This window comes from Hylaeus volcanicus, chromosome 6 (genome assembly GCF_026283585.1).
Source record: "Hylaeus volcanicus isolate JK05 chromosome 6, UHH_iyHylVolc1.0_haploid, whole genome shotgun sequence".
NCBI lineage: Eukaryota > Metazoa > Arthropoda > Insecta > Hymenoptera > Colletidae > Hylaeus > Hylaeus volcanicus.
In genome coordinates this window covers 10,663,946-10,691,578 of record NC_071981.1, presented here as the reverse complement: position 1 = coordinate 10,691,578, position 27,633 = coordinate 10,663,946, and the positions used below count along the sequence as shown (strand labels likewise).

General features: G+C 37.3%; 1 protein-coding gene across 1 annotated transcript in view; it reads right to left on the bottom strand.

Annotated features, from left to right (window-relative positions):
- Positions 1-25,948, bottom strand: part of LOC128878682 (uncharacterized) — a 67,322-nt gene extending 41,374 nt beyond the window's left edge. Inside the window, exons 1-2 of the mRNA XM_054127093.1 lie at positions 25,499-25,948; positions 22,331-22,548 (exon numbers count right to left, since the gene is read on the bottom strand). Of these exons, the coding sequence (XP_053983068.1) occupies positions 22,331-22,534 (204 nt within the window). The 5' untranslated portion in view covers positions 22,535-22,548; positions 25,499-25,948. The remainder of the gene's footprint in view (positions 1-22,330; positions 22,549-25,498) is intronic.
- Positions 25,949-27,633: the final 1,685 nt, after the last annotated feature.

The following is a 27,633-nucleotide window of genomic DNA, read 5'->3' as shown; positions in this document are numbered from 1 at the left end:
TTCGAACCCTTGCGCGTTTCCCATCCGGTCAGCTTTCGAGCATCAAAAGTGCCTGTATTCTCCGGATCAATGGTTCGCATCCTATCTGACTCATTGATGCGATATACACCCCCCTCCTGACACCTTCCTTTCAATCGTTCGCATTTCTGGTCAACGTGTTCCGCAACACAGGACAATCACACTCTGCGGACAGCTGAGTCACGCCAAGTATCCACGGAAAGGATTTCGCTGAGACGGTCTAGTCATCCGGTATGGTCACCTTTTCCTAGTAATCGTACTCGTATTTCCTCCTTTTTAAAAAATCAATCGAAGGTCGCAAAGAAGTAATGTAGTTTCTCTGTACGAAGACTGCTAATGTAAGACTCTTTTAATTGACAGGACACTCGCTCTTCTGACATTTATTATTCTATAAAAGGTGTACTCTTTTTGTTTACGAGGAAGAGAAATTAACAATTCAGCCGTTCATTATGAAACTGGCATAAGTCCCTCTTTTTTTTTAGGAATAGAATATTCACAAGTAACGCTTAAAAGATATGTTAGTTTTTTTGTAAAATAATTTCATCACCAACGAGACAATATTTTTTCATGAACGTGTCGACTTAAGTTCAGTTCGACAATGGAGTGAGAAAGAGATTCGTTATGAAAATGGTGCAAATCCACGAACATACATGATCTTACATATGTTACATCAATGTCAACTTTATACATATTCCTAGATTCCCAACACAAAGGAATATAGCAACGAAATGGAAGGAAAATGTCGTAAACACCATCTGCGTTTCACAATTACTTATACAACTGCAATCCACACTTCATCGCTGATTGAAACGTAAACGTTTTTATATCTTAAAATAAAAGAAAATGATGAACAATTATGATATTTTGCCTTGGATCAACTATTGAACTCATCGGTAAGACTATTCTAACACAATCTAGTATAGACGAGTTTTCTATTTAGGAACCGATTCCTGTGGGAAGATTTTAAATTCATCTCTTTAATCTTTTACTAAGAATTATTCACACCTTCCACGGGGCTATGTAGCCATTTGAAGGCACACAAATATATGCATAGGTAAATCGTTCTTTTAAAGGCTCCAGGTATACCTAATTCTCGAGGAGAACATTTAGGACAGAGCTTTGTTCTCGGTGCAACAGTTCAGAGGCGGGAAGGCAACGGCAACAAGACAAACACGATTATCAGGCAAACGGTTCACGAGGCTCCGTTGATATCACGAGAAGATATAAAACGGGGGACCGCGACGAACAGAGCACAAAGGCGGTAAAAGGGGATAAGGAGGAGTCGGATGAAGGAACATACTACGACAACGAGGGCGGAGGGAGAAACCCCGCCGAAGAAAGAGTGAATGGGAGCACTGTATGCCAGATGGTCAGCTCGGCATCGCGATCTTCAGCCCTGTTACTTCGCTATTTCCCAATGATGAAGGAAGATCTGTACCGGTGGTTACAACTACGTGGAATCTCCGCCGACGCGTGCGATAACGTTCCAGGGTGATCGTGCGCGACGCGCTGACCCCTGATAATTAATGAAAATATATTGCCCGTTCGTGAATGCGAGAGAAAGCAACGGGTTGACGAATTGCCAATTAACAGAATAGTCTATAGGAGGGGAACTTGAATGGCGAGATAGGAGAGCCTCTGTAAATAGAAGGCGTGACGGTATCTTGAGACGTACCGCTGCTATTCATGATTACCAGAAATGGACGAAATTCTTATCTGAATACGAGCTTCGGCATCAAACGGTAGAATATCGGGGAGTATGCAGCTCTGTTTTTCGGGTGCAAATTATCTTATCGCAAGATTTGGAAGCTTTGGATAAATATGCTATGTCTTTCAGCTGATATTATCTTCCTCGTTGCTGGTTGAAATGAGGAATTTTTTAAATTTGAACTACATTCATATAGATTGAAAACAAAATTTGTTTTTCTGTCTCAGACGACTAGAACCGCCACAGCCTGTGCGCCCGATTGTACGAGAGCGTCTCACGCTACGACCTGCATAACAGCGCATAACTTGTATAGATTTCGATGAAGTATTTCATAAAAATTTCTGTTGTTAGTTGAAACGTGTTTTATCATGCATAAAAAACCCTGGTACTGTAGGTTTGATAGTTTTCGCAAAATTAATTACTAAAAATTACTAAAAAAACAAACTTCTAGACGATAGTACCCCCTTAACATACCTTCGAGATACGTATTTAAATAGAAGGCTAATTTGGAAGCTTCAAATTAACCCATTACTAACCGATGTTGCAATTCAAGGGACAACATTCGTCTCAACTCGATGGACATTACTGTGAATGAATCAATTTGATCGATACGGCATTCCCAGTGTAGATTCGTCAGTGCTAAAAAGTATGTCCAGTTACGGAGACTATACTGTACATTTCCATGCGTTGACACTCAGGGAAAGTGGAAAAATTCTCTTTCTCGCAAAAACAGAGCTAAGAGTGGCTTCACATGCGACCTTGAATTTACTAGACAAAGTTCGTCTCAACTCGATGAACTTTACTGTTAATGAAACGATATAACTGACGTGGAATTTCCAGCGTAGATTCGACAATACTCCAATTCCGCATGTTCTCAAATACCTAGGCTATACAGTATATTCCAAAGCGTTAACACTCAGGGGAAGTTGGAAAATTCTCTTTCTCGCGAAAACAGAGCTAAAAGTGGCTTCACATGCGATCTTGAACTACTGGACAAAGTTCGTCTCAACTCAATAAAGTGTACTGTTAATGAAACGATATAACCGACGTGGAATTTCCAGTGTAGATTCGACAATGCTCCAATTCCATATGTTCTCAAATACCTAGGCTATACTGTATATCCCTATGCGTTGATATCCAGGGAAAGTTGGAAAATTCTCCTTCTCGCGAAATCAGAGCTAAGAGTGGCTTCACATGCGTGCTCGAATTACCTGTCGAGGCTCGGTTCGCACAAACGAGAGCCACGTGCAATTTTCGCGCGGTTCTACCGTTGCATGCATGTTGCGGGCAATTTTTCGACGAAGATACATACGTATCTACGTTTGTCGCGATACCAGGAAGAGGCTAACGAGCGTGTATACCGGGTAGCAGCGACGAAAAGAAGAATTGCACGTCGCCGGGGAAGACGAGACGATTAATTCCTGTGGTTAGGCGAGTAACACGAGACTCCCCGAGACACGGTTCGAAGTTTTTATCTCACGGGCGACTCCGAAAGCGTAATAACCCGCGAACAGGTTTCACTCACCTTTTCTTGAGCGCGAAGCAACAATTCTGCTGCTCTGTATTCATTCGCGGAAACGATTATCCGCCGTGATATTAAGCATAATCGCTCTATCATTACGAGCAAGGTTGATTCCGCTAGATTCCAATTTTTCTATTTACGAAGCACTTTTAGGTAAGTACAGCATTAGTCAGACTGTTTTTCAGTCGTAATTTATGATATAGCAACGCCTTTACGTTCGCATTAGTCACGGGAGCAGAGATCAGCATAATGCGTACTCCGAGTCATTCATAACCTGTCTAGGCATCGTGTGTATCCACATGTCAGAAATTAATAATACGAGAAGTGGTTACTGTAACAAATATAGCCTACAGGTGTTTAAGTTATCTTCGATAAACGTTTGCAAAATATAAGAAAAATTAAGTGTCTAATATTGTATTGAAAAGTCTACTTTCAAGATTGTACCAGAGATCTAAAATGTTAATGTATATTGAAAAAGCAATCAGCCTGAAAAGTCACTTTTTTAGACAAATGGTTTTATAGTTTCTGCGTATAGTATTAGGTATGTATTATATATAACACTGAAATTAAAATATCTTATGAATTAATGATTTTTAGGCATAAACAGGTTAATAAAATTTTTGTAGAAAATATCAAACTACTTCGTTTGATGCAGTAAAAAATGTTAATTGCCTATAAAATAACTAATAATATCAGACTGCGCCACACTCGAAATCATTCACCTGTATCTGAATCATTGTTCACTGTGCATGATAATCTTGACGTAAACCGAGGTGGTAATATCTAGTGGGCCACTTTTTATGTATATTGTTTGTTTCAAAATCCTATAACTTTCCCAATGCTTCGAATTTCATCATAACATTACAGAACGATGTATCTATGACTTGGGTCTTTAAGGGAATATGTATGAAAAGAAAGCAATTTTCTTTTTTACCTTCAACTAGGCAGATCTCATAAAGAACGCATTTAACAATGAAGTAACAAATTTCCATCAGATTTTCGAAAATGTCAATAAATGCTGGTCCCACTCAAAGCAGCCCATTGTGCATTGTGAACCCCAAATTGTGTATCGATAGGCCCATGAACTGTTATGAACGAACGCTTTCATCAATTTCAACGTCGCTGATCGGATCGTTTCGTATCTCCTACGTTCGACGAAGAAATAATCCACTGTGCTCTTTGATCGGTCGGTAAAATAATTTCCCAAAATCAATAAAAAAAAATGTACAAGATCAAATTTTTATTTGCTCTCCTTCCAATCACTGGACCAACAAAAGGTAACTAAAATTTACGTCTCTTAGTTTTAAAGAGCAATCTTTCTAAATTTTTTATTTTTCTTTAGATATGAATAGATATGAAATTCTTTAGATATGTGTATACATATTAATGTTTTATAGTTTTGCAAATACTGTTGCTTCTGAACTTTTATATATGAATTTTCCTTTTTTATTGTTTTTACATTGCTAATATTCAGAAACAGCAAAATACTAATAATTAATAATTTAGTAATAATTCTTTTCTTCCTATATCGTCCTATATACATATTCATAGGTATATAATTTGGAAACAATGAAATAAGGCGTATACATATATTATTATTATTATTCTAAAAGTGAACATATTTAAATATGCATTGAGCAAATTAATAGATTATCACACAAAATACATAATTAAAACCCGAAAATAATTTTGACCAGCTTTCCAATGCAAATACCCATTGTGCATCGCGAGAAAGCGTCGAAGTGACGCGCAAATGCACCTTCCGCGGCACCGCATCCGTGCGCGCGCGTGCACTCGACCGCAAGTGGTTCCCCGTGGCTCCACCTTCTTCCTTCACTTTTGAAATTGTGCCCCCGACCAAACGTGTTATTACTCGAACCTCATAAAGGCGAACCGCGGATAGCAAAGCCATACGAGAAGAATGTTAAATATCGCAATGGCGATTGTTCGACGTTTGTGTAAGCACGAAAGCGCGGCCATCTGCACCGGGGACTCGGACCGCAATTGTTGCGGTCCTGTTCGACCAGGTGTCGATCGATGACAGCCCGAAGAAAGGGTTTTCGATCCGGGAGACCCGAAATCAGCCTCAATACCGCGGCTGAAGTCAATCGCAGTGAAATTCGATACTGAAACGTGCTCGCTCTTACAGAATGGTAAATTAAAGGTCCCTATTGCTATAGTGTTAGACATAATTTTTAAAGGACTCTATTACTATATATATATGATATGAATTGGCAATTTCAAATCACAGTGATGCAAGTAAACAAAAAACGAAAGATTAAGCGCCATATGATTTGACACAACTTTTGTCAGGGTTTGATATCCTGGTATAGTTAAATTTTGTTGTTGTTGCGATGATTCTCAGGTTGTCAAGTGCTTTTCCTTTACGAATACCAATCTCGGCTCGCGCTCAAGTGACTGGGAAATTCCTAATGGAGCAAGAATCGACACGTTTACATAATCTTAGTGAAAACAATTCCACGAAACCGGTGGGCAAATTACTTATCCGGTTCAGAGATTCGCCGAGGACCGATACTTTCGATCGCAAAGGCTCAAAGCATCAAGGACACCGTGCATGCGAATTCCCAGAATGCAATATCACAGCCTACGCGTTGACACGATTGTCTCCGATACCGCGAACTACTGTTGACACAAGACCTTTTGGCGCCTCGACAAATAGCCAATACCGCATTGCCAGCTTATTAACACGTGCTTGCGGTGTGAACTATGTGTAATCACATGCATGTTCTAGGATACAGTGGCTGAGATAATATTCACAATGGTAAAACGTGTTGCAACTCTATGCACGTAACTAATAAGTTTCGTTTTCTCTTTAGGAGCAAGTGAAGTTATGAAAGAGTTACACCTAAGTTTGTGGCTTTATGTAAAATATGTACGGAATGTACGTAAAATATATGCATTTACGCAAAACAAAATAGTAATATTATTATTTTAATTAACATATTGGATCTATTTTCCATGATATGAATAATAAAATGAATGTTTATTAGTTTCGACAACAAAGTATAGAGTTCCTCGATCCTTAATCGTTTGACGAGTAAGTAATATTTTATTTCTTATGGTATATTTGACTAAATACTTTAATACATATAGTAGTAAGAAATAGTATATATGTTATCTATTTAATAATTATATTATATGTATTGTATATCATATTAATGTTTAGGTGGATGTGGAGTCTGAAAATTATTATGCTATTATTTGATAAAGTATTTAAAGCAGCAAAATACAATGTACTGATGAGTACGTACTTCCAAAGTATCAAAATTCATTTGTGTGGTATTCTTTAAAGCACGGGTATACGCATAATGAACAAATAGAACGGCATGCATAGATTACCAGACACTTCTAATTAATGTTCCGTAGTCTTTCCGTAGTGGACAGATGAAAAGAAATCAAGATATAATATCTTAGACACAATAATAAAGATAACTGAAAGCGTAACGAACGATTGCGGTTCTGGATTTGTACTCTGTGGACTAGAATCCGTACTCGTCGAAGTGTTAAGGTTTGGTTTACACTTCAAATTCCACAAAGATCATCTACAATAAAATCAGAATCTATCTTATCCCAATTTCAGCCATTCAGAGCTCACGAATCAAAAGTGATCCAGCTAGGCCCAGAAGTACCATAACGCAACCCTGCCTTCGAACACAAATTACCTCAGCGAATGGAGCAGTTTACTCGACTGATCCATGTGCACACCGTCTAGGGCTGAATAATGCAATGAATAAGACTTATACAATCTATCAAATATGTAGAATGATACTCTAATTGCCTTCCATGCGTCACAAACAGGCTGTAACGACGATTCTCGGTACAGCGGAATGACTGTTCAAGAGTAGTTTCGCGTACTCCGTTCAGCCGCGTGCGAGAAGCCAACACGATTGCTTTCACCGGTAGCTTGTAACCAATCCTCAACGACATTCACGCTGAAAGAATTTATGCGGCGATCACCGTGAATGGGCCCAGTCGGGCTACAATTTACGAGGCCCTTTTATGCTCATAAAACTTTCTTGTTCCAGGTTAACGATCGACCTCAATCATTACACATTTGTTTATGCGAGGTAATCTAGTATGTAGATTAAATTGAACAAATGATATTTGTTGCGAGAACAGGTGAATGCTAAAAGCGTTTATCGCGTATGGTATGATTTTAATAAACGCAAGTGTTTAATAATATTACGAGCAACCTTATTATTTAGATAGTAGTATGTATTTTACATTTATAAGCATATATATTATTATATAAGCATTTGTTTAGACTTGTTTCAGAATTTAAACATATATTTACTGTCTTACATTTTTTAAGTATAAACAAATCTGTTCAAAAACTCGGAACTCAAAAAGTTCTCTATTTCTCAGTTGTACTTCCTCACTTGAAATATGTGTCGACTACTTGGTCTCCCCTATATCAAGTACATTAACCCTCTATTGCATAATGTGCCCAATGGGGGAACCTGATACAGAGAATCCCTGCAATGTTCGATGAGGTTTGATGGAATTTCCGAATGTCTTTTTATGGAGGCATTTACCTTCGCAAGTTCAGTCACAGTGACTGAGTCACTTACTGTTCACTTTGAATATTAAGTAATTTATAGATATCTGAGTATCTTTTGTTAGGGAAAGTATTATTTTTTGGGCTCTCCAGGATACACTTTACTAGTGGAGATTGTCTTACTATTCTGAAAACGTCCTTCATCGTAAGCTGAAGCGTAGTCAAACCAAACTTTGGCCCAGTATTGTTCTTCCAATCACACGCAGTTATTACTTTTCCTTGCCACATTAATTTAAAGTTTATATTATCGAGCATGTTACCACATACTAATTTAAAATAAATATATACAAGATATGATAAACAAGTTTTTGTTGAAAATTATAATGTTAATTGTAACTACACTTAAACATAAGGTAACGTATACGGAAAAATAAATAAACTCAAAGAGCAAAATGTAATATTGCATGCCGCGATCTCTGTAGAGGGTTCTTTAGGGCTAATTATGAAAAAATTGTTCACAGATAGAGGGAAAACCTTAAACCTATCACCTGTATCAGCACTATATTGTGACCTTCGTACTTCGTTAATGAAATTAAAAATGTATGCTAAGTATAATATTTTATTTATAAACTTTAAATTCAAGAAGAGCTCCCTAAAAATTATACGAAATCGGGAGGAAACTTGAATAATTTCTCTCTGCCGATAACATATCGTACCTTATCATACCTAACGTATTGTCATGTGTACGCTGAAAAATGTAACCGATAACTCCTTCTCTGGCAATAATAAAAATCATCATCGCACGAGGAAGCTGGCACGAGCGGGAGTCCCTTGCAACGACCGTCAAGTACGTACTTGAAAGGTGAACGCGCGTCACTCGTTGCGCAATCGACGATCGTCGTGCACGTTAAGCAACGAATTCCGGCTCACGACCGGTTCTAATGCTAAATCGCGGATGTGACTGCGTTGTCCTCCGAGTGCGTAATAAGGGCCACGTTTCAATTCCAAATTCGTGCTCGGTGGCATTGAAAGAAACTGAAACGAAGGATTCGACGAGGCGGAATCGGACGTGGAGTGTAATTCTTCCGGAACACCGTAACGACGGGGTCGGTTTGCGTTAATAGACCAACGATCGCGCGATTTGAATTTCAGATTTTCTCTTCTTGGGTTCAATTTAGGGAAGGTAGTCTATGAGGGTTATAATTAGTGGTACCTATTCCTTGTTTCAATATTGTGATGTCATACAGTATAGTATTTCAGGATGTCACCATATTGTCTTCACCAATATTAACTCTGCTTTTCTACATTTAAATATTTACCCTGATATCCAACCCTTATAAAGTCGGGCTAGACTTCAAATACGATACGTGTACTTTTCTTTCTCAATAAGGGATGTATCGCTATATAAAGACAGGATCAGTTGGCTATCTCGCGATTTGAATATAAAATATCATCTCCTTGCATTCATTTTCAGAAATGTGTAGGTTATAATTAGTGTTGTCGCACCTATTCTTTATTTGAATATTGTGATGTCATACACTATTATATCTCAGGTTGTCATCAAATTATCCTCACAAATATTAACCTTGTTTTTCTACATTTAAATATTTACCCTGATATCCAACCCTTATAAAGTCGGGCTGGACTTTAAATACGATACGTGTACTTTTCTTTCTGAATACGGGGCATATCGCCGTATTTCGTCGCGTGAGCCCAGTAGCACGATTCTTCTGGTTGGCGCCGATCGTTCGATTTTTTTCTTTACACCGATACGCGTCCGATTCCAGGAAAAACGGGTGAACGGCACCGATAACTGCGGAAAAGGGTACGCCCGAGACGCTGAGAGCAGAGATAAACTAGCAAGAAGACGGCTTTATTTATATTCGATGATCGATAGGCTTTTTATCGCGACGGAAGCCGAATCACGGATTCTCGGTACTAATTGGTGATGGCGGAAGTCGACCTCGGTCAGCTATACTGCGTGCTGAATGAATTCGACATTATCTCGAGAAAAGCACGACGGCAGAAGAAGCGAACAGCGATTACCCAACAATTCCGGGGGCTAATCACTGAAACTTCTTCCGTCTCCGCGTGCGATCATACTTATCTGTGGATTTGTTTGCCCAACAGCTACCGATCGAACAGTGTGCCGAAAGTGTTGGCTAGTTTGTTTGAAAAGCTGGTTTGCTATGAAAATAAGCAGACGGTTGAGTCGACGTCTACCGCATAAAAAACCGCAAAAGATAGAGTGAAACGTGATCTTCTAATCCAGGGATTCTCAAACTATGGTCCATGGATTCCTGGAGGTTCCCTACTTCCCTACGTACCGTAGCTGAAACTTCAAACCTTGAACGCCGTTTTGTATCGCATGCTTCATCGAATAAGCTTGTCCTTAATTTGATTAAAGTCTAAATATAGAATTTAAACGTTCTACTATACATTAAAAATGTTCCTGTGTAGTAGAAGTCCGCGAGAAGATGTAACTTGAGAGGTACTATTCTAATCCATGCATAAAATATTAGAGCAACCCTTCGTTGAATCCTCAATACTTTTTTCGTCACAGACGCCAACGATGTTTTTGTAAGATTCAGTCGTGTTTATTTAAGGTCCACCACTCGTTCAAAAATCACATGTCTTCGATGATGAACAGAAGAGTTCATCTCGCGAGTCGCTGCTTGCCAGCACAGAAGCTGATAATAGCCTGTAATTATCAGCGACGGAACAGGGGCAACTGTCGTTCCGTGTTCCTTAAATAGTCGTCGGAGGTGCTTTCAGGATTGCACCGAAAGGTTGACCAACACCGAGCAGTCTTCGTTCTCGATTGCTTTCTACGTTAATCAGCCAACGCACCGATTACCATTTTCTCGTTGTTACTATGACATAATGACATTCCTTCTGTAGGAAAACCCCACTTAATGCCGTTGCATAATATAGCATTCCATAACGATGTCAGCACGGCATGAGACATTCGCGGATATTGTAACGGAGCGTTGAATGAACTAACCCTGAGTTCTCAACTTCTTATTACTTAAATCCTCTCAATAACAATGATTTCTAAACGTGTAATTGCTTTTCAGAGCAAGTTTCCAAACAACGTTATTAGATGAAAAAGAAAAAAACAAGATGCAGATAACGATGAAAATAAATAAATCCTCTCAATAAAAACAATTTCTGAACGTGTAGTTGCTTTAATAATTTCATTAATTGAAAAGAACTACATTGGGCGTTGATAATTAATTTCGATCACTTCCAAGTAATAGTAGCCAAAAAATCTATAACGATCAAGAAGGTAACAATCATTGTACTTAAATTTCAAGAGACTGATTTTATATACTAAAACTTGAAGAAGATAAAAATGGCGGTAGGAGCGTTCTTATATCAATTTAATAAAATTATTTAGATTGTTCCGAATGATTAACCTACTACATATTTACAGTTGTTGAGAAAGAGTATATTAGTTATTTTGAAAATACATTTCCTTTATATGGGATGAATTTACTAAAACACTATATGGCGGGGAAATCCAGTTTGCATTCGCCATGGATACCTATTTGACGTTACAGAAAGCTGTTTCAACTATTCGTTTAAAAGTCACAATAATATTTGGATTAATTACTTCATAAACGCATGAGTACACGAGAAATGATTTTTACCCTTCATGAATAAATTGAAATTCATGCAACGGAGTGTTAACTGCGTGAATTCGAATCCGGATTCGCTTCAGGTCTGTTCGTGCGGATACATAAAAAACACGGTTTCGCAGGAGGAATAACTGTTGAAGATTATGCGGTGAATTTCATAGGGGAAGCATCCTTGGTTCTGGGCAAGGACCCCTGGATGACTTGTATCCTGATTACGGGGCATTGTGATGCGCGGTTGTTCATAGCGGGTCTACGGTGAAAAGCCTTGACGAACACGACGCGATAGGTCCAACGTCTGGTTTCTCTTTCCACTCAGATCTCCGCCATGTCGCTGTCATGCGGGTGCGCCGGCACGTAATAATTAATGCGACGCACAATTTATTACGCCCCCTCGCTTCCTGGTTCGTCGATGAAGAAGAACAGAGAAGACGCTTGTCATTTGGCGTTTTAACAAGTATCGATATTTACCCTTTATCATTCTATTTTATATAACGATTTCATTCTTGAAATCAGAAGATTTGTATTCTATTAAGGTCCAGCAACCAGTTGTAGGCAATTTATATATTTCACGTTATCAGTTGTATGTGTTCGAAGATTACTCCCGAAGTTTGGTACACCCCTTATAAACATGTTCAGTGAAATTATTCGAGGTAACTGTAAAACTTAGCGATTGAACAATTTTATTTTAATTTCTAATCAGTTTTCTTGCATCTCCATTATTTCTAAACAAGACAGACTGATATGCAATATATACTGACATTATTATAACAATAGTATTATATTGACTTCATCGTCATATAAATACAATGTATGATCATCGGTTGGGTTTAAGAAAATGGGGTGTCTTCCGATCGAGTTGATATTTTTATCATAGATATCTCTTGACCTGGTCACTACAATGGTGGTTATCTTGACCTTTAACTCCCTTTCCTCACAGAGATCAAAAACTGAAATGGTTCCAAAAGTGGTTTTTCTGCACTGATCTCGTTGAGTACGTCGTTTCCAACTTTTTTTGATGTGGAGGAACATCATAGCACCAGGCCCAAAATCTACTGTCTGAGTAGGTTTGGGGTAGTTTTTGGTGGGGGCGGCAATATTGAATACCGTTAATGTACATACTGTCTACACGGAAATACTGTCTGAGTAGGTTTAGGGTAGTTTTTGGTAAGGGCGGGAATATTGAATACCGTTAATGTACATACTGTCTGAGTAGATTTGGGATACTTTTTGGTGGGTGTGCAAATATTGAATACCGTTAATGTGCTTACTGTTTACACGGAAATACTGTCTGAGTAGCTTTGGGGTAATTTTTGGTGCTTTGACGAACCCCTAACAATTGTCATAAACTGATCCTGATCATCCCCTCCTTTATAGACCGTTTTATTTATGCAATGATAAACTAACCGTCTATTTGAATAGATCGTTTAGATATTTTATAATGAGAACTATGATTCCTGAGGGAGCAATTAGGGGGAAATTTGACAGAGAATGTTTCGCAATCTGGTTTCCGTACATAAAAGAATCCAAATGTTTTGAAGATATCCGCACGACTAATCATAAAACAGAATCTGTCAGGTGAAGCTTACAATTACACCTGCTTTTTATGTACTTCCTTGCACTCTAACCTGTAATTACAACCCGTCGCATAGTGAGAACGAACATCTTTGTGAACAAGTCAGGGAAATCTGTGTACGAACCGAGCACCATGTCTTCTCTCTTCCTGCTCCGATTCCTTCATCCAGTTACGCAAAAACTGACGGGATATTGTTTCGGACAGACAGGGGGAATCCAGAAGGCGTGTATATGCTTGATTGTTGTTATTAAACGTCTTAATTGTGCACATAGCTACAGTGAAGATATATATGTAAGAATATGTAATTTGCACAATGGGAAGGTATATACAATCAGCGGCTGCTCTTCCATGTAGTCTGGAACAATGAATGTTAACCACATAAGTAGTTTCAGATCACCCGTTATAGAGCAACGGTCGATAAGTAGCTAAAGGTGGAGGTTTCGATAACGAGTAGAACTACAGAAACCGATTATAAGTGTTCAAACAATATTCAGTGGTGCACAAAATAAAATTTCAAAGGTAAACGGTACAAAAAAAATCGCGATAATATTCAAAAAGGAACAACATTTGACAACAGCAATATTTTTTTCGTAAATATACTTTATATGAAGCAATACAAATAAGAAAATCATACATAACAATGAGATCAATATGTGTTTTGTTTAAAACAATGGAACAAGTGAAGGAACTATCTGGTCAGAAGTAAGTTTATCTCATAATTATATTGTTTATATTTACACAGAAATTGTTATTAATATGTTATATGTCTCCCATTACTGTCTATCATAGCTTGTAATCTCTGTGATACGTTTCTTGTACAGCTTCCTAAAATATTTCTTTGATACTGTGAGCAGTTAGAGAAATGTGTTCAACTAAAAGCTAATCTATCCATTCATCGAGCATTTTGTATATTCAGGCGATCTGGCGATTGTTACACCATACCCTTTTTCTTTTCTCTTTATTCAATGATTTGAATCGTGATTTGTCAGACCATGCGGAACTTTCCTAAAATGGTAGTAATCACTTTTTAACTTTTTTTTTATCCGCCAGTTCAATCGATGTATATTTTATAATTGCTGGAAAACTTGTACTTTTTCCAACTTACGAGGCCGTTGGAATACTTATTAGCGGGACTGCGTGTTCTATCGAGACCAGTTTAGATAGAAGCTGGACACACACAAGAAAGGCGGAACTACGGGCTACCGCGCCGGATGTTGCGAGGTCCTCGAACACGGGACAGGTCCGCGAACTCCAGAAGCGGAACGAAAAGGTGGAACGCGATTTCGTACGTGTCGTGGAGGTAGGACAGTGATCGCCGTAGAAATCAGTCCAACTCGTGCTTGATCGAATTCCTTTAAAGCGAATCCTGCGGTTTCGAGTCCCATCAGTCGAGCGAGAGGAATTTATACGCGAAGAATGTGAAAAAGTATACGCAGTAAAAATACCTATAGCGCAACACGAGACAAAGATTTTATATGATCATGTGTAACGCCTCATTTTTGAACATGGTAACACATTAAGGATTCAGTTTTGATGAATGGTTGTAACCGGTTGTACACGTGTACGAATAACACTTTTACAAATTTTATCAGTAAGAAGGTTTTTGATTCTAAGAGACAAAGATAAAGATGTCCCGTTGAGGATACTTTACCGTCCCTCTCTTTATTTATACACAGAAGTTACTAAAATAGAAACGTGTCGAAGAAATCTCATTCAAAGCCGAGTGTAGAAAATATCCAAACGAAACGGAAGCAGTGCGAAGTCAACGATAAGAGCGATAAGTCTGTAAAACTCTGTGAACGTGTAACGGCATGTTACGTATGTGGAAAATGTTCCTAGAAGAACGATATGTGTTCTGTGTTCGCAAAGGAAAATTTAGGTCTGCTATGTTGTCCTATTTCTATACGAATTTGATCTATTTCAAGAAGTATTTCATACTTTTTCCTTACGTATTAATTATTATTTCTAAAATAACAAATAAGTAATTAAATAATGATACAAACATGGTTAACATTTCGATTCTTGATTGGGATCATCCGCAAAAAGATGTTCTGTTCTCGATCACGTTCAAAGGAGAATGGTAAAAAGTGATCAATTTTGGCATTGACATTTTTCTGTGCAAAATATAAATATATACTTTTGTCTATAAAATATTGATTGAATTTTTATATTTCGTGATTTCGAAATCAACCATTCCAAATTTTTTTCATGCATACTATCTACATACTTCATCGACTGTATAAATGACTTTCCCATTATATAACCGATAAATGATTGTGAGTTCATAATTCCTTGAAACCCAGCAAATGATGCTTTATCAATAATTTAGATCTCTGATCTACTCCGAAATTGGTAAGTTTAATTCTCTTTTAGCAAAGACTATAATAATAGAAAAAATAAACAACAGATAAAATTAGATCTGATACAAAACGATACGTGTGTTTCTTTTAGTTCTAGCATTACTTGCGATCATAATAATAACTCGGCTAGAAGACGTCGACATCATCTAAGATCATTGTACGCAAGATGATTTTTCGATTTTCACATCACTTACGTAAAGTTGTGCGGTAACCAGAAAGCCACAAGTGCGCACTCATGTATGTACACGGCTCTTCCTACATTCGGTTAATACCTGCGAAAGAACTTGACCAGAATACATTTTATTCTGTACCGGTTTCAGTCCTCTCGAGAACTTAGGGAACAAAACATCGTGGATCTTCTGCGCAGCCAGTATCTTATCGAGACGACGATAAAAGGCTCTGTGGCCATGCTCCCTCGAAATTAGAATGAGTTTTCAATGTTTCCTATTCAAAACACTTATTCCTCTGCCATTTCGACATTCTCATTTGGTTGTTTAATTAATCGCGATTTATTTGTATACATAGCTACTTCGGCTGAACTTCGACTCTTTGGCACGTGTAGCAGCATGAATTTAACATGTCCGTCATGTATGACGCTTATATAATCGTGGAAACATAATTGTGCAATAACGTTTTGTTTATACAACTGAAGGAAAACGCATATACGAGTATAGAAGCAAATAAATGAAGCAATGCAAATGTGCTTAAGAGATACAGCTAAATTTCCGTTATTGACATCTATCAGCAATAATAATAATAACATAAAATGTTGACGAATAACGGATTATGTTACAGTAAATACTCAATCTCGTTAGTGTCGTTTGCAGTTCTCTGATTGGTTGAGCTACGATTGTATTATCGGTTCATTTCAGAATTTTATGTAATTTCGTTAGCGTCATGTTGATCTTTTCTTTATTCCTGTTCTCCTTCACTATCTTTTTTGTTCCTTTTTCCGAAAGGATCTCGAGCAGTTAATTCGCATCGATTTTTGGTCCGCTTCTAAGCAACATGCTAAGAAATGGAGATTGGTAAACCGGCTCCAAACCCGATTAAGTGGATCCACCATGGTTACAGCGACCCGTGTACTTTTTCGTCCGCATATTGTGAGTCGCCCGCAATGTGCGACGCCCTGGCATGCGGGGTTCTCACAGAGAATTCTCGGTTTCACCGACAAAAACTGCGGGACGCGCGGACAAAGATAAACTTTAGACTCCCCGTCGAAAGACACCGTACGCCAAAAGAACCTCCGTGTATCGGGGACAGTGTTTTTAAGAAACGAAACATTTATTTTTTCACGCCTTCCAGGAAGTATCTTTCGTATGGTAAGGTGTAAAACGGACTCTCGGTTTCACCAGTGCTGGATCTAGACTTATCGGAGCCTGAAGCTAAAGTGCGTCTAATTTAGGTACTGACCCAGTCGTCGACAATTTCAATTTATTGTAATTTTTAAGTGTATTTATAAATTATTGGGAGAGCAGCAATAAACAGAATTTCACAGCTAGTACAGTTCCTATATACAGGATGGACCAGATAAGCGTAACAAATCAAAACTCTATTGATAGTACTGTTACCCCGGGTCCACACTGCGCGAACACTGGTTCTCGTACATCGTTCGTGAACATGGTAGCTAACCCTGTTATTCACCGGTTTTCGCCGTAGTGTGGACGGGAAATAGCAGAGGTCGCTAACAAATGACCCACCTAATAGCCGTAAAGTCGTAAAAGTAGCACCGCTGGGTTAGGCGAAAACTGTTCGCGAACCAAATCCAGCGATCCACGAGGTGGTGGATCCGGCGAACACGTTCGGGAAAAACATCGCCTTTTTCCTCGTTCTTGTCCCTTTTCAAACCCTCGGAGCTTGGGTATTGCTATTCTTTCCAACTGTGGGGCTGGTCTTTATGACCACCCGCAGATAGGTAGATACTCCGAAGTTAACATTATTTTCTTATTACTCATCCAAGTTTGTATATTTTTTGTTGTATCTTGATGAAAGTATATGCAATATATTGGCGAGATTTTGCCTGATAAAAATGGCACCAAACACGATGCAATTCAGACAACTTTAAGTTTCATTTACAATATGCAATATTTTTATAATATTAATACTTGATTTTGTGAGCCAGTAACCGATTAGAAAGTCTCTTCGAAAATAGGAAACCGATTGTAAAATTCTTGCCAGGAGATAATTAAGGCCTATGAAAAAACTAGGTAACTTTTGTAGCTATGTGAACCTGATACCCGACTTTTCAGAAATTCATTTCTTTTTTATGGAAAATAATAGCATTTCGTTTGTACTTGATTGTACCATCAATAGTTTCGTTTGTACTTTCATCAATTAATTAATTAAAAAAAATAAAAAAAATAAAAAAAATGACAAGCACCCGACATTGAGATTTTTGTAATCTGTTTTTCCCTATTCTTTAGAATCGTTTGTACCCATTTGTATCGCTTTTCGTTTCGTTTGTACCTCAATAGTTTATGATTTATAAGCAATTGTTTATACGCGTAAGGGGAGAGTTCGTCACTCATCAATTCTGCGTATTTCTGAAGAACTCATTTTGAAGTGGAAACGTAAGGGAATGAGAGCGCATTGTTTTCAAAATGAAAGTTACAGGCACAGAGGAAGAACAGATTAAAAAAATTTTGAAAATTAATTTACTCTTTTCTTACGCGTACAACAATTGTTCTGTAAAATTTAAACTAATGAAGTATAAACGAAGTGAAAAAACAGATTACAAAAATTTCAATGTCGGGTGCTGGGTGATTTTTTTTTATTTTTTTTATTTATTAATTGATGAAGGTACAAACGAAACTATTAATGGTTCAATCAAGTACAAACGAAATGCTATTATTTTCCATAAACAAATGAATTTTTGAAAAGTCGGGTATCAGGTTCACATAGCTAACTTTTTTAAGACGTGAAGCTGACAAGGGTCGTAAAATGGTATTTTTAAAAATACTAATAGGCAAGCATACTGTCTTAAAATAAAGGTCAACGAACATTTCTTGAAGAAGAGTATGTGTAATATAGGCTGTAACAAAATCTATTGCTTATCATAAGCGAAACTCAAAATTGTCTAAATTGCGTCGTGTTTGATATCATTTTTATCAGAAAAATCTCGTCAATATATTGCATATATTTTCATCAAGATACAACAAAAAAAGCATAAAAACTTGGATGAATATTAAGGAATTAATACTAACTACGGTCACGCATATTATTCCTTTGGAGTATCTGCCGGCGGGTGGTCGTAAACGGTCGTTTGCTTTCGAGCATTTCCAACCATGGAGGGGATGCAGATCCCCCGAACCCACAAAATAACATCAGTTTCACAGGAGTACGAACATCGTAGATGTTCGCCGGCATGTTAGCGACAGTAAGAACACCCTTGCGAATGTTGTTAGAGTATGTTCTTGTTTCGTGTTCGCGCAGTGTGGACCCGGAGTTAGAGAAAAATGTCAAGAAAAGAAGATGAATATTATATTTGTAGGATTTCACTTTTTTAAGAAAATTTATTAGTTATTGTTATACATTGCAGTCTTATTTTAATGTTTTCTGTGCACTTACATACAAAATAAGATATATTCAAGTCCTACAAATTTTGTTGAACATCTAACGGAATAGATAAGACTGCAGCGTGCAACAATAAATACATATCACTTTAATTCAGTAATAAAAACAGTCAAAAGGCGTTGAATGAAATGTATAGAATGTAGTGAAGAAGCGTTTGAGTATCTTCTTCGATAAAGATATTAATTTAAAATATCTCATGGAGTAATTATTTTGTTACCACCTTTATTTAACATTTTTGTACGTAGAACAATAGAAAAGATTCAATCTATACAAGAAAATATATGATACATAGACCATTACATTTATAAACAAAATTTGATCCTGTAAATATAATACTCCTTGAACTATTCATCTTCTTCCTTTGACATCTTTCTCTAACAGCACTAGCAATGAGTGTGCGACTTGTTACATTATAATGAACGTCTGGTTAGACTTACACCCTCGTTCATAAATATGTGGACACTTACTAACTTCGATGAATAATTAGTATACACCGTAAATTATTACTATACAACTTTTGTTGCTAAATTCTATACTGGATGTGTATTTAACAACATTTAATAATATTAAATGTTTCGACTGGCATATTTAATTTTATAGTTGAACTATGGAATCGTTTAAATCGAAAAGTTTAAAAAGAATTTTGTATATATCAAAAACATTCATGACATAAATTAAAGAGGAAAAAATTATTTTTAAGGAAACAATTAATAGTATCCAAGTTTGGTAAAAGAAATTTTAACATTATCTAGTTATCTCTACTGATATTAAAAAAAATAACTATTAATAAAGTATATTCGTTAATGCAACATAAAGATATCAAAACATAAATGATACAATTTATATTAATAGATTCGCAACTTTTATTAGATATTTATTTCTATTAAGGAAGTGTCCCCATACTTCTGAGCGAGGGTATAGATTACATATAAAAAGTAAAGATACATTTACGTAAATGAAGATCGACTCGAGTCGACAAGTTCGTACTTTAATGTTACGAAATGACGAGTAAATATTTCTACTGTTACAAGGGGAGGCCGAAGTTAGTGTCTGGCTGGTCTCTTCCTAGATTCGTCCCTGGATATTAGAAATTTTCGTATGGAACAAACCGAGAGCGTAAGGCTGAGAGTTTAACCTGTAAAAATATTCACAGCCACTGACCAGGATGCTTATGTACGGTCGCAGATGGCCTCTAGAAGAAGCTAACGGAAGAAGTCAACCATTTGCGACGACCTTTGCGCACCCGCGTGTGAAACGGGCCAAGCAAACGCCAAACACAATGAAAACTGCGAGTATCGACGCCGTGTATTATTCAACAGGCAGCCGTTTAATATCTGGAGCTCCAGAAACTGGGATACCGACAATAATGCAAACCACGCGCTTTTTAAATGCAACGACCTTAATTTCTATTAGGCGATACGGTGCGCGGCGAGTGGTGGCGCCAAGACGCCTTAACGCGTAATCTACCAATTGGGTCTTGGAATCGTTTAACTCCATCGACGCTGATAACGGCCGGGGGTCACCAAGATTCTGCAATGCTCCATACGTATAAAAATTCGCATTCGAACGGCTCGAGAGCATACGGGGGTTCGCTCCTGTTTCCACGCAGATGTCGAGAAAAAGTGCCCTCCCTAAACATCTTGTCGGGATGAAGGGCCTCGGGAGAGTCATGTTTCTGTTCGCGCAAAAAGGGATGCGAAACCGCACGACGCGGGATTAACTCGGGAACACGAATCGTGAGAATCTCACCCTGGCCTGGAAACCTGACTTTATTCCCACAAAAATAAACGCCGAGGACATCTCGAAACGACGCGACGTCCAGTGTAATTGACGCGATGACGCGCTTTTCGTTGGCATTGTACGCCTTGAAACAATACCGCGATTTTTTCTATCCAAGCACGTTTTGTTTGCATAACCGAAAGCATGCGGCTATTCTCGGAGCAGTAGTAATCGGGCGAGAGAGTGCGTCAGAAATAATCGTGGATTAAACACACGTCTTGCCGATGGATCCCATTAGCCCGGCCAGGCAAGGACACACGTGGTCCAGCTGTTAATAAGCGCGGGGAACCGTTTTGTTCTCGTTTTCACGAAGCCGTTTCATCGACGCCCGTCACGGATAATGTTCTGTTCTCCTCGTTGGCTTCATTAAGATAACGCGTCATTGCTTTTTGTACCCTCCCGCGTTGCTTTCGACCTTTCTTTCAACGCGACTCCGACTTTTTCCAGGGGACTCGGTCCCTCGTTTTTCTTTGAGCTCCGTTTAACGGTTAAACGGTTGGAACGTAGGATATTAAAGTTTAAAGGGTTAAACTATAGTTGGAAGGATTGTACTTGAATCCCTCACGTATGATCGCTTGGGCGCGTTACACCCACGGACATTTTAAATCCCGATAACTCATTTTACTTTCCCCATATCCAATGATAATTATTTTTGATCATTGTAGTTTGTGAGATATCTACGAAGGATACTGCGCCTGTTGAAAATGATCGAGCATCTACACTACCGCTCAAAAGTATCCGGACACTTTCTTCTGTTCTATACAACATAGTTTAACTTTGTACGAAAGGTATTTAGAACGCTTATATCAATTGTAATTATTATTGTTATCTTTTTTGAAGAATCATAGCATAATGGATTTAATTTTTATATAGAAATTATATGTTGAGTATGCAGAAATAAAATTCCTGCCTAGAAATACAAAATCTAACGGTCTACAAAATCCAAGTCTGCTTATAAGAATCTCAAGTTCCACTTTGTTTCATCTCTATGCAGAACGAGTTCCGAAAGTTCTTCGATATGTAGTAGTGTCTGTAAACTGTTGATGTTCTTTTGAGAGAGATAGGAATCCCGTATTTAATCTTAGTGTAGTATTGGTAAGTTCCACATACGTAACTTTTAATTTAAAACGTTAGATATTTCGTAAGAAACTAATGAAAATTGATTTTGGTCACTACTTTAGGTACTTAAATAACTTTTATGCAATGCTAATACAAATGTCTTTCGCAAGTTTCCGGATACTTTTCAGCGTAGTGTACATCTAATGTTCTATGCATCGTACCAGGAAGTTATTAAAAGTTATAAATTTACTAATTATACAGAAGCATTTTAATGCCACGGGGGAACAAATTATTGGGTTTGTGGTGGCTGTTCTGTGAAAGAGAGCGAAAGAGGGGAGAAAAGGGAGGAAGGGTTTCATCCTAGGGCTGGACTCGTCAGTAAAACTACCTAGCAGGCTCGTTCGGAATGTTTCGAGGTCGATCGAGACGTTATAGGAAAGTTAGGCGAGTACTTGTGAGAAACGCACAGTGTCTCTTTAGTGGTGACGGTAGGAGGCACCACCACGGGTTAGATAAAAATATTTCCATAATTAAATATGAAGTGATTGAATCAGTATTGAAAGATTTTCTCGACTTACCTGTTGCGGATTGGCGTCGGCAGGAGAGAAGCTTGAAAGGGCGGTTAGGGGTGCGAGCGAGGCGCAAGAGGACGCTCTCGAAGGCGGCGGTGTGTGACCAGGAGTTGGACTTCCGCTTCCGCAACTACTCGCACCCCCGCTCGAGGCAAGACTCACGCTGTCTGCTCGCCCTCTCCATGGTGAGACTGACACGTGCTTCAACATTCCTCTAATCTCACCTGAAAGTAGAATTTTATTATTTCCAAAGAGTTTTTAGATTGCACTTCTGAGAATAAAATTTTAGACTTTCCTTCTTAATCCTTTGATTGCAAAGGGCGTATACATCCGTCCTAAAAAATTAGGCACAGACTCCGAAGGGCGCATATATTTGTCTATAGAAAGTTAACATGTATTGTACATATTGGAACCCAGTAACGAATCAAAGTCCGGAGCCTTGCGTAAAATAGCTGAACTTTTCAAATTCGACAATTTTTAAAAACTAATACTTTATATTTATATGTAGAATGACAAGACGAAACTTCCTTTATATTTACAGTTTATTTATCAGACACTTGGTTTCAAAAATAATGTTTAACTAAAAACTTAAAAATCGTTTTTTCCAATATTTAATTGCATTTAAAAATATAAATCGCTGTAACGTGCCTAAATGTCATCGAAATTCTTTTAAATTTCGTATAAGTACGTGATAGAATTCATCAATGTCTACCACTCGAAAAACAAAATCCGTTCCTGTTTATTAATATTTAATTGCAAATGAGTAATTGTCAGCTAACGATGCTTTACATTTCCACCGTTAAAAAGTATCGAGGGAGGTTCGCGTTCGAAACAATTTCTAGTGAAACAATTGTTGCTTGGCCTTGACAATAATGTGCAATGATGCGTATCGAGGAGAGAAATACATTAAACGTTTTTAAGTTTATTAAATCCTCATGTAGGAGAGATATTATACGAATCATTTGTTTCTCGAAAATAGTGCAAGTAGTAAAAATTACATAAATGTCCCACAAAGTGGAAACAAACAAATGTACACAAATGAATTTCAGAGAAAAGTACTTTTAAGTTTGTACTTTTTATTTTTGTAACTACACATCGAATGAATAAATTATAAATATAAAAAAATGTCGTCTTGTCATTCTCTGTAAAGCGATATTTTTCAAAAATTCTTTTAACGAGTTTAAAAATTTCACCACTTACCCAGGACGCTTAAACTATGTTCGAGACCCTGTTATAAATAATAGAAAAATAGCTCTTTTGACATAAAAATTGTTTGCACCGCCAATTTAATAATCGATATTAGGCTTTGCGAGTAGAAGAATAAGTTCCTGGACGGTTTTTAGAAATAAGAAAGTTAAATCTATGAACGACGATAGCCGCTGGATTCGTAAACAATAATAGTCACTAGAGTTCAGTACGTAATGTCCTCAAATAAAAGTATTAGCAGTGGCGACGAATGAAAGAAACATTTGTACAGTACATTAAACAATTTGAATTAGTAATATTTAGTACAAAATAAACCCGAATTTTTCTGTGTATACAAATAAGCAATACTCTTATTCGACAGCATGATACTGCATTATTGTCAACAATTCAATGTTATAACGAAAAAGAAGGCACCATGTTTAGGACACACCAGAAGAAATAGGTTAACATCGAGCTCAGGCAAAATTCTTGCTCCAATTTCCACGTCTCTACGTGATACTATTTTGAAGCCACCGCGTAGCGAATTCGACTAATGTAAATGAAAGGCTGGCTGAAAATAGAAAGGTCGTTCAACAGGTAGCATCTTCTTTTTCCCTCGTCAAGGTTGCAGGAAGAAATAATCGTGGCGAAGGCCGCTTGATAATTACCGGCAAGCGTCGTGATTGGCAAACAAGAACACGTGGAAAGTCGAGTAAAGAAATTCTCGGAAAATCTTAATTCTATATTTTTACTATGTTCTTATTTTAATTCGCTTATATCAAAACATATCTGTCAAAGTCTTCAAACTTTAGATCTAGTCAATTAAAGTGTACAAAATAATTGGTTATTCGTGTAAGACATATTTTATATGTATTTGCATATGCATATGCTTAATAATACATGCATATGCTTAAGATATCTTTGTTCGCTGAACCCTGTTTTGATGCAATCCATTGAGGTTGTGTTCATTACCAATATTTTGCTTAGATCAATAATTCTTTTACGTATCTAGGAGGACGTACAATTTTGGATTGAAATGATCAAACCGGTAGTAAATAAACAGTTTGTTTACAATGGATAGGGAATTTGTATGACTAAAGTAAATATTTTTAAGGGTAACTTTTCGAGAAATTGTTATGAACTTTAATACATGCAATTTTTACAGAGAAACGAATATAATAAAATTTCCTATATATGCTAGAATATAAGATAGGAATTTCACCACTTCGAAACCTAAACTAAAGCGAAATCAGAATGAATCCGCATAGGAAAGTAAAGAGAGCTCTTTCGGAGTGGCATAAACACCTAAATACAGCGCAGCTGCATGCCAGAAGCTCGATCCTTAAACATTCGCGAAGTGCGCCGGACGTTCGACGTGCATCTAAAAGTCTACGTGCTCCGATTGTTGAATATCTTCGTAATGAGGAAGCGTACAGAGAAAAGATAACTATTCCCATACCGTTAATCGTACTCTTCCCAGTAATAATAATTACTCAACATCTCGCCAGTCCAAACGTCTCAACAGCTTACCATAATGTGTTTTGTATAAATTTCTGTTTTCTCTTATTTAACATTTAGGATTAGTTTATAGCCAGTTGCACGAACAATTTTAATTAAAGTTCTAAACTATATAATCATTAGTAATTTCAATTGTTTGCAGTGGGTTAAGATATATCCCGCCATGCATGAAAAGTTAATCAAAAGATAGGTTTTTGACCTAGCTAGCCTCAAAGAGTAAAGACTTCTATCTTACAGTTGCTAACAACCTTTGTAACCGATGAGACTTTAAATCCAAGAAAAACAAAAATTCAAACTCGAATAATGGGTTAATACGTTTCACAATGCACAAATGAAAACACAAATGTACGATCGAATAAATCGCTACATATTCGAATAAACCTTTGTCTCATTACTGATGCCACGTGAATCAGACCCTGACCGAAAAGAATGCATTGATAACAATGATCCTCCACGATTTAAGATACTCACTTTTACGAATTCACAGCTGAGTGCAGCCCGCACTCGCGGTTCGATGCGTAACGTCAATGCGCGGGAATCATGTTTACACTTGGCGAACAAGCGGCATTGAGCGCATCCGATTGCACTGTTAGACACTGACGGGGTAAATCCTTGAGAAATGTTCAAACGGACCACTGGTTGTATGTAGAGTCACTGTCGTTTAGTCTCCACCTCGCAGGATCCTCTAATTCGGTCCTCGAGAAGAGGACGTAGCACTCGCGAGTCGGAGACAGTCCCTCAAATTCCGCGAAAACTCGAGTCAGTTTTACTCGTTGGTTTCGATTCTCGACGAAGATTTTTCCTTCGAACGCGACGGATGATCAACGACAATCCCGTACGGTGCTTGACGAGTTGAACAGCGCGCCTCTACGAGCGTTGAAATCACCAGCGAGCTATACCGTGTACCGCACACCACGAGCGCTACGCTACAACTGACGCGACGCGAACGCGTGAGTCGAGGAGTAACGTTGGCGTAGTAAGCCAGCTACGCCCGGCCGCTGAGGAAAGAAAACGACCTTCCTGGGGAGTGCACGAGACTCGTCGGAACGCTTGGTGAATGTTTGAGCGAGTTTCGGTGTGTTTGCGCGGGGGCGGCGCGCGACGCGAAACTCCGTACGCCGAGGTCGTAAGTATGTCCGCGGAAGATCCAAAGGAAAAGGCAGAATTAAAAACTGTTGGTTATTCGAATCATTTACACATTCTCGACCGGCAGATATTTTACGTTTCTAATACCGAGTAGTGACGAAAATAATAAAATTCTGAAGCTGCACATCACGTATTTGTATCGTTAGGGCGAAGATAAAAATTACTAAATATGTTTTGAAATATTACTGTTTTAAATATGCAGTGTATAAAATAAAAAGATTTTCATAACCAGTCGTACAGTGGTGCCGATCCGAAAAGTATGCACTGTTTCTCCATAACTTTTAAATTATAAGAAATATTGACATGAAATGCGGTGACATGATAATTCAGTAATTTAGTAATGTTAAGAAGCAGATAGGATAAAGGAAAAAGTATATACCGATATTATTGTCGTTAATATTATTATTATTACTATTATCGTTTTTATTTGTTATTTTGTGTAGGACACATTCCGATTTCTTACAACGTGGGACTTTTTGGAACTTAAAAAATATACCTTTTTAATCGTAAAAATTTTAGAAAATTGTATTCATTTTATTCTGCATTAATTTTTAAACATGTTGTATACAATAAATATTTCTTAAACGCATGATTTTTTGTTACAAAAGTATACCTTTTATTATACAGTACAAATGTGACGAGAATACTGTACACAGATATTAAAAGTATTAAAACCCTTTACAGTATAAACTTGCCATCTTATTTCTATTTTTTTTTTTTCATTTTCAAGGTTGGTTGGCACTTAAAAAGCGATACGAATTTATTAGATATGACTACGAGGAAGTTGATTTTTTGACAAAATGGCACATACATCATTTTCGGATCGGATCGATTTCGAGTCTTTTTTTAAAATTGTGCTACGTTGGAAAAAAACTGCTTATCACTCATTGAATGAGTAATATTTTTCAATTAAGTTTTGAGAAAGTAAATTACATTTTCGCTTCGTGATTTCTACTTTTTAACAGAAAATTATCGGTGGTTCCAACTTTTTGATTGAAAAATAAAAATTGTATATTTTTCTCACTGTTATATATCGTCAAATTTAGTATTTCTTCTTTGTATGTTGTATAGGAGAACTTCACAATATTTAGCGACTACAATCTATTGATAATCACTATATAAACCAAAAAGTTTAAAAAGTATATTACCGTTGTAATTTGTAGAACATCTATTATGACTTTTATGAAGAAGACTCGAGCCATTTATAATGTTTTATAAATTCATTTTATCGCAGATATATAATTATATACGACTTTATTTATAAATACTTACAAATATTTTATAAATGAAATATCTATATCACAGATAATAATAAAGTTAAATAAATATAGTTCTTTATTCCGTTGAGATTCATGAGAGATAAGGTACAACAAAGAAAAAAGAAAATTTCTTTTTAGCATTGTGTAGATAGCATTATGATGAACGTAATTAACTTATGATATATGGATTAATACGCTATG